General features: G+C 43.8%; 5 protein-coding genes across 5 annotated transcripts; 2 read left to right on the plus strand and 3 right to left on the minus strand.

Moving 5' to 3' along the window:
• Positions 1-1167: 1167 nt before the first annotated feature.
• COCSADRAFT_203022 (uncharacterized protein) lies at positions 1168-2338 on the plus strand (the record flags this gene model as incomplete). The annotated part of the gene is made up of 1 exon (XM_007706043.1): positions 1168-2338. One exon carries the CDS (start codon positions 1168-1170, stop codon positions 2230-2232), a length of 1065 nt encoding a protein of 354 aa, XP_007704233.1. The 3' UTR covers positions 2233-2338.
• A 247-nt stretch (positions 2339-2585) lies between these two features.
• On the minus strand, positions 2586-3110 carry COCSADRAFT_99612 (uncharacterized protein; the record flags this gene model as incomplete). The annotated part of the gene is made up of 1 exon (XM_007706044.1): positions 2586-3110. A coding segment is annotated over one exon (525 nt), but the record flags the coding sequence as incomplete, so codon positions are not given.
• A 253-nt stretch (positions 3111-3363) lies between these two features.
• COCSADRAFT_30021 (uncharacterized protein) lies at positions 3364-4146 on the plus strand (the record flags this gene model as incomplete). The annotated part of the gene is made up of 4 exons (XM_007705838.1): positions 3364-3625; positions 3652-3807; positions 3884-3990; positions 4057-4146. The coding sequence occupies 4 exons, from the start codon at positions 3364-3366 to the stop codon at positions 4144-4146; spliced, it is 615 nt and encodes a 204-aa protein (XP_007704028.1).
• Positions 4147-5214: 1068 nt separating this feature from the next.
• COCSADRAFT_72727 (uncharacterized protein) lies at positions 5215-5718 on the minus strand (the record flags this gene model as incomplete). The annotated part of the gene is made up of 2 exons (XM_007706045.1): positions 5215-5573; positions 5652-5718. Coding segments are annotated over 2 exons (426 nt in total), but the record flags the coding sequence as incomplete, so codon positions are not given.
• A 1549-nt stretch (positions 5719-7267) lies between these two features.
• On the minus strand, positions 7268-7600 carry COCSADRAFT_346366 (uncharacterized protein; the record flags this gene model as incomplete). Its single annotated transcript, XM_007706046.1, has 1 exon — positions 7268-7600. A coding segment is annotated over one exon (333 nt), but the record flags the coding sequence as incomplete, so codon positions are not given.

Raw genomic sequence — 7600 nt, forward strand, 5'->3', positions numbered from 1 at the left:
ATAGAACGTTGTTGTCGCGGCATTGTAGTGGTTGTGTAGAGCGTTGGGTGAAGTTTGGTGGGGTGCCCAGCTTACTGATCTGCCCAGCTTACTGATCCCGCACGTTATCTTTAAACTGCTGACTAAGCAAAAAGCTAGTTATTCTGCTAAATCTTATAGATCGTAGCTTTTCAGAGCACTAACCCGTTAAGTCTTGTCTAGTCTAGATCTAAAGTTATAATAGTTTAAAAACTATAACTTTTCTTATTACGTTTTATTTGTGTCACCCCTCTGTAACAAGAGGTAGGATCCTCTTATCGGACGCTGACTACAAAAGGTTGAGGAACCACTTGGGATGACAGAGATCGCCGCGGGGTAGCGATCATGTGGCTGGCCTTACGCCAAGGCTATAGTTGTCAGAAATATGGCTTTGTCTAAGGCTCATGCGTAAGGCCAAGAAAGAAAAAGAAAAGAAGAGAAACAGCCACAAGGCGACACCTCCGGAGATAGCAACAATCACCTCCTTTTCACCCCATAATTGAAGACCCATCTAATCTGACAGTTCTATTCTGATCTGCCCTGATCCCCTGAGTTAGATCGCGGTGGATCGTGCGCGCTGACTGATCACAGAATCCGGGTGCTCTAGTCAGCACCCGGATTCTGTCAACCACCCAAAACATGCTCATATTCTGACAGATATTCTCTCCTTTTTACCTCTTTATCTCTATCTTCACTTCTATATTTTATTATTTTGCCATACTAAAGTAAAATAACATAGATATAGTTAGCGTCTACGCTAGGTAGAGACCTCCGCTTACCGCGCGGTTAAATAGCTTATCATCGCGTGGTCATTTAACCTTTGTTGTTAAACATGATTAGCAACTGAGGGTATTGGATGGCCACTCCCTTGGAACGTTCGATGTTAATGTAATAGAGTTTCGGTTTTGACGAGCGGACGCAACGGACATGCCTTGTTGCAGAATATCTAGGTGCTTGTCTAAATACGTTATCCGAAAGCTTCGGAAGTCCTCTTTGTAATACCGACCTACCAAAGTCTGACTAGTAATACCGAGAGAAACTCGCCACTCTCAACACTACAATACGTCTTCTTATCTTACACAGCGACCCGATTAAATTTTCACCAGTCCGTCCTTTTCGACTTTTCCATTTCATTACATGAACCTGAACATGAGCAACAAAAGCAGTCTCCTTCTTCTTACCGGCGCTACTGGCCATGTTGGCTTTGCTGTACTTGTCGAAGCGCTCCAAGCGGGCTACAACGTCCGGGTTGTTCTTCGTACTATGAGCAAATCGAGTTCGATTTTGTCCTCAGAAGCAGTGAAAGAAATTCTAAGCTCTTCTATGGCACCAGAGCTATCCTTTGTAGAGGTTCCCGACATCACGGTACCAGGCGCCTTCGACTCTGCCATGCGGGATGTTGTCTACGTGATACATTCTGCTAGTCCAATCAATCGTGGAAAATTCCAGGATTTACAAAAGGAGCTAATCGACCCAGCTGTTAAGGGTACCTCAAACATCTTAGAGGCCGCGCAAAACACCCCCTCCGTTTATCGAGTAGTTATCACTTCTTCCAATTCCGCAATCGTCAATTATAACTCTCCATTGGCAACCGGCACGCGTGTCTTGCCTAGCGATCGTCAGTCAGACTATTCTCTTGATCAGAAGATGCATGATGGCGAAGAAGCCTATGTTGCGGCCAAGACGGCGGCATTGAATGCTACAGACGTCTTCGTCTCCAAAGCCGATAGTCTGCACTTTGACATTGTCAGCATCATGCCAACCTATGTTTTTGGCCCCAAGGGACTTGCTCAATCTCCCGAAGATATATTGGATGGTAGTAATGTTTTTGGCATTGGTCTCGCACTCATGAAACAATCGTGGGGCTCCCTTCGCATCGAGGCTGTCTCCTGCCATGTCGATGATGTTGCCCAGGCCCACGTACGAGCGTTAAATCATAGCAAAGATGCACAATTCCCATACAATGCTGGAACTCATCGATCTTGCCTATTGGGAACCCCTTTCCAACCAGATGAGGTCAGGGAGATTATTCAAAAAGAGTTTCCGGAAGAATTATGGAAAATGGAAAATGGAGTCTTCGGAGGCAAAGGTTCTTACGAGTGGTACCATGTCAATTACGATGTTGATGCTGCAGAGAGACTGATAGGTAGAAAACTCCAAGGCATATCAGAACAGATTCGTAGTACTGCTTTACAGGTCTTGAGTGTAGCATAATATCAAAAAAGTTCTTATAGTAAATATGATAGATTGTCACAGGATTTGGGATTCCAGTAACATAGACGCTGCTTAGTATCATTTTCTTATTTATTCAAACGTTATCCATGAATCGTACAAACTATATTTTTTCTATTACCTTAGTTCTTCAGGGAATTGTTCGAATTGTAGAAGCGTTTCTTGCCCAAACCTTCGTCGCACTAACGTTTGGTAAGGTGGTGCTGTTAATTATCTTTTGCAAAATGAAAGGAACCACTTTCTAAACACAAATTAGCTGCACAATTTTTGAATCTTCTAGTAGAATAATGATACGATACATATTCATCGTAAAAGGCTAAATGGTTGTAGCTTATTTAGAAATCTTCTAGCCCAAGTCGTATTGCCACTTCATTGTAACTGTCCATCCACAGACCTGGAGCCCACCATGGATACTGGGAGCGAAACCCTAAGCTACGCTGCGCGCGCTCGGACAGTTCTCTTACAACATTAACTTTTAAAATATGCAGATGCGCTTCCTCCGGCGTCAGGTGGTTTGCACAATAGGTAAATGCAACACATCCACGCTCGTAATCCGTCGTGTTGGCGCCAGTGCTATGAACTACTTTACCTCCAAATAGCAAGCAGTTATCAGCCTCTATCTCACTTAGGATCGTTTGATCAGTGCTCCATTTCCTGTCGAAGGGCCACTTCTGACTACCAGGGATTATTCGAGACGCACTATTAGCGTTAGTAAAAACGACGGTTATAATAAAGAGTGTGAATTGTGTCTCAGGGCTATCCGGACCGAGCAAATGGTAATGTGGATAATTTCCCAAGTCACGATGGAGGACCTGTGCGGGTTGACCAGGACCAACGTTGATAGTGTTGGCGCTGCTGATTCAATAGGCGTCTATTTCTAGTCGACTCCCTTACGATATCACCTGGTTTCACGTCGTTCCTACCTTTTGTCTATTATTTTTAAGATTTCCTCGCACTTCCATACCTCCTAAACTGAGGTTTCTAAGGTCTGGGGGTTAGCGAGATGACACCAGACTTGTACGAAGCAGTGACGGCATTAGGCATACCGTTGTTGGAAGTCTACGGTATGACAGAAACAGGTCCAGCAATCTTTTGTAGCCATTTTGACAAGAAATGTGCGGGAGAAAGGCAAAGAAGCCACTATCCGACTGCGGATGCTGCAACGTGATCATACTTGTGTCCAGCAATTTGCCGGACGGCGAAACCGATGATGAAGGTTTGTCACAAGCAGAAGAAAACACCAACTTCAAAATGACCAAAGAGTCGAATGTCATAGGGGAGGTCTGCGTACGTGGTAAGAACGTGATGGCTGGTTACATCGACAATCCTCAAGCAAACGCCGACGCATTCCTTCCCAACGGTTATTTTCGCACTGGTAATCTAGGAACTATCGACCCTCAGGCCAGCTCACACTTGTGGGGAGGCTGAAGGAAGTAATAAACAAAGGAGGTGTGAAGATAGGACCCAGCGAAATTGAACATGCAGCTTTATCGCACGAGCTAGTTCTGGATGCCGTATGTTTTCGCATCACTCGTGTTATGTATGGAGAAGAAATTGGTATGTATTTTGACCTTTCATTTTGTAGAGACAAAGAACAGCATTCTGCGCTTAAGAAAGCTTACTATGATATCAGGTCTAGCTGTCAAGCTCCACTCTGATTGCGAGAAAGGCGAAAACACCGAGAAAGATTTAAAGCAGCTTATGAGATCTAAGCTATCAGGTCTTAAAGTCCCTAGAAAGGTAAGCACATGTCTTTCCTACCATCATCAGTGCTATTGATCACGGACTGACATTAACCGTTGCTAGATTATCTTTGTAGATGCTATACAGTATAATAAGATAGGAAAGTCATTAAGGGCACGTATATTGCAACAGTTTGCAGAAGGACCGCTATAAAAAATCTCAAAAAATCTTCTGTTGCATCATATAACTATTCAGCAGCTCATCAACAGGGTCAGAATCAAATAATTATTTTGCACATTGTTTCAAAATATGCATGAAGCATACAAGTAGTAATAGTACATAATAGGTTGAGAGACAGTTATGGCTTTTGTTTGAATGAAGAACTGAAACAAATCTTTTAAGTAAGTTGCTTATTGTAACTCACACTTAGGCCTACACGACCCTAATAACTTCGAGCGTGCATCGGATAGTTGCAAATGCTGTTATTATAAGCTGGAGGTAATTGGATCATTCTTATGACTTGAAAAATCTAAACACTTCTATTTTACCCTTCTTAAGGGCCATCGTGGTTAGTATGTCGCGCGTTAACGCTGCGATTGTTTTTAATGCGGTTTCTACAAGGTTGTTACATTAATGGATATAGAATATATTACTCCGTCATCATATAAACCATCTAGATGAAATATAGCAAATAGCAAGCCTTTTTACATTGGTTTGTTAGGTAAATGATCGTAGCAGGTGGTAGTAGTAGACCTTTAGGTGTTGACATCCCCCCTTGCGGCAGCCTCACACAGGGCCCGGAATTTCGAGTCAGTTGTCTTTAGGAGAGTTTTCGGATGACCGTCCCCAACTATCTCGCCTGAATCTAAGACAATCATGCGATTGAAGAACCCTTCTCCATACGCATCTGCCTCTCTATCTTTTTCGCTATCTCGATTCTTTACAAAACTTACTAGACTCTGCGTGATCGCAATGACTGTGTATTCAAGAAATAAAAGCTATGTAATATCCAAAATTTGTTTTTCCGTTTCCCAATCCATAGATGAATCGAATTCATCTAGTGGTAAAATACCCCCTAGTACGTCGCCTCGAGCTGTCGCAAGACGAGTGGTTGGATGGCTTAGGCTGAGACGAGTAGTATGGTTCGGAATTGCCTTCCACTGTATGACTGTGCGACCTGATTTCTTTACGTTCCTGTACATTAGTTTCAGGATGCGATTGAGTGGTGGATGGCACTTCGACTGTATCAGTCAATTGTAGCTCTCTGTCCTTTGCAATCTTTCTCAAAGCCGCTCGAGCAACGCTAAATAGCTGTTTCTGATCCGGGCTGAGTTCCCCAGGTTTCACAGCTGCTTCTAGTCCGCCTTGACTATTGACCAAAGGCCAAAGGTTCATGTCTTCCAGAACTGAATGTATTTCTGTCGCCGTCCAGGTCCCGAGTAGATCTAGGTTTTCCTGCCATGATGTTCTGGGTGGAAGAAAGATAGGGTCTTGAGAAACAGTGATAATACGTTCTGGTAACACAGCTTGTTTGACAGTAAGTGCTTCGAGTCCATCAATAAAGATGGAATTGGAGCTCGTGCTTGGTAACGGCTCGAGTAAGCCCAGTAGAAGCAGTATCAGGGACGACTTCCCGCTAACTTGTGAAACAAATCTTAATTCAGCTTTTGCCACTTGCAGAAAAAAGACTAATATTCTTGGAGTTCGCATATACCTACTAGAACGACCACAGATAGCAACACGCTGGCCAGGCTCCACAACCAGCCGTATGTCTTTCAACGCTAGAATGCTAGATAGGGTGTTTGATTTATCTGCCGTGATTCTATGAAGCCTTAGCATGTTCTTCACCAATACCGAAGCACGGGGCTATACACCTTTCCCTACTCGCTCTAACCCGGATCGAGCCTAGAGAAGTATCAGCACCCAACCCCTTGTAACACAGGATATCCTTAGCTTATAGAAGATTTCTCTGTATATAGAGAAGTTACCGCTAATGGGGCAGTGCTTTCTAGGTATGTACTAACGTAGATACTACATAGGCCGGATCTCTAGCAGATCTAAACAATCAATCTATATTACATAATGTATTGTATAGTTTGGATGCGCTTAAGTTTATTATTAATTGTAGCACGTTGTTGCTTAGCTCCATCTGTTAGTCACTAGCACTCTTAGTACTACCTACTACTTGACTAACTTGCATGATATCGGCGTCGGCGAAAAGGTTTCTTCGTACGTTGCTCCTCGTTTTGTTTTTACATATTATAATCTGTTTGGCCACGACTCTGCTACCTATTAATATCTATTCTGGAAGCAGTGAACTGTCTTACGAAACCGTTCTTTTGGTACGACTTTATCAGCTTTGCGCAGCCATACCGCCAGCTCCTTCCCATCTTCTTCAGTCTCTCCCATAGTTGAAAACCATAGTGTGTTACAGCCTCTCTCTTGGCCTTCCAGAAGTCATATAAAACTCTATGGTATTTTAGCGTCTTATAGGTAAGTGGGGTTTTTCTACATTCAGTTGTAGGTCAAAACCAGCATTTATTCAATGCATCTAGACCTAGGGCGAGAGTTTGTCTGGCGATACAGTGGAGTGGCGTGCTTAGAGCAATAATAAGAAAAGGTTTAACAACTTCTAACGTAGTTTACAAGCGAGTGACGCGTACAAGCGAGTGACGCACCCCACCAACTTTGCACACCTCCCATCTCTTAACCCAAAATGGCTCCACGTCAGATTACTTAATTACAGTTAAATGAAGCAGATATTCAACTTACTATCTTATGTATTAATACTAAATAAATTTAAAGTAATCGTTCTGCTACTGCAGTCTATAACGTATCTGAAGCGACGCTCCGCCGCTGACGCGCTGGCATGTCTGCCCGGCGCGATTGCCAGCCCAATTCAAAGAAGCTTACTAAGCTAGAAGAGGAGGTGATAGTGGATTATATACTTGATCTCGATCTACGTAGATTTTCGCCTACCTACGCTGCTGTGCGTGATATAGCTGATAAGCTGCTAGCTGCGTACGGCGCTAAGCAGGTTAGCGCCTACTAGCCACGCAACTGTTACACGGGGTATGGGTCTATACTTCTCTATCCTAGTCCGCACTAAGGCAGGTGAGTATTACGTTAGTGTTCCGTGAGGCTTGTCTGGCGATGCAGTGGAGTTGGCGTGCTTAAGGAGGGTTTGACAAGACTAATCTATTTAATAGACTAACGTGTTTTACAAGCGAGCGGGCCATACAAGCGAGCGGGCCACCCCACCAACTTTGCGCACCTCTTTACGTGTACAGTTTTACCACAACTAAATAAAATTTATATATATTAAGATAGTGGATTAAACACTATCTAAAGCATCTTTCTTACATGTACGCGAATTATGGCCAGTCTCTCTACACCTGCTACACCGCGCTAGAGCCTGGCGGTTGACACCTGATCGCTCTCCTCCTTGACGCTCTTCATAAGCAATCTGCTGATCAGCCTCGCGCTGAGCGAGTAGATCTTCTCCAGCTCCCTTTGTTAGCACTCCTTGCTTCTGTATCCGCTTCTTCTTACGCTGTCTACGTTTTGTTGCGGCTTCGTTCGCCTTCTCAAGGCTGGCTATCCGATCGCGCATAAGCTCAGCCGAGAGCATCATTACCTCAGCCCCCTTCTTAAGCTGATTAATTGC

The sequence above is a fragment of the Bipolaris sorokiniana genome (assembly GCF_000338995.1).
Source record: "Bipolaris sorokiniana ND90Pr unplaced genomic scaffold COCSAscaffold_15, whole genome shotgun sequence".
Classification (NCBI taxonomy): domain Eukaryota; kingdom Fungi; phylum Ascomycota; class Dothideomycetes; order Pleosporales; family Pleosporaceae; genus Bipolaris; species Bipolaris sorokiniana.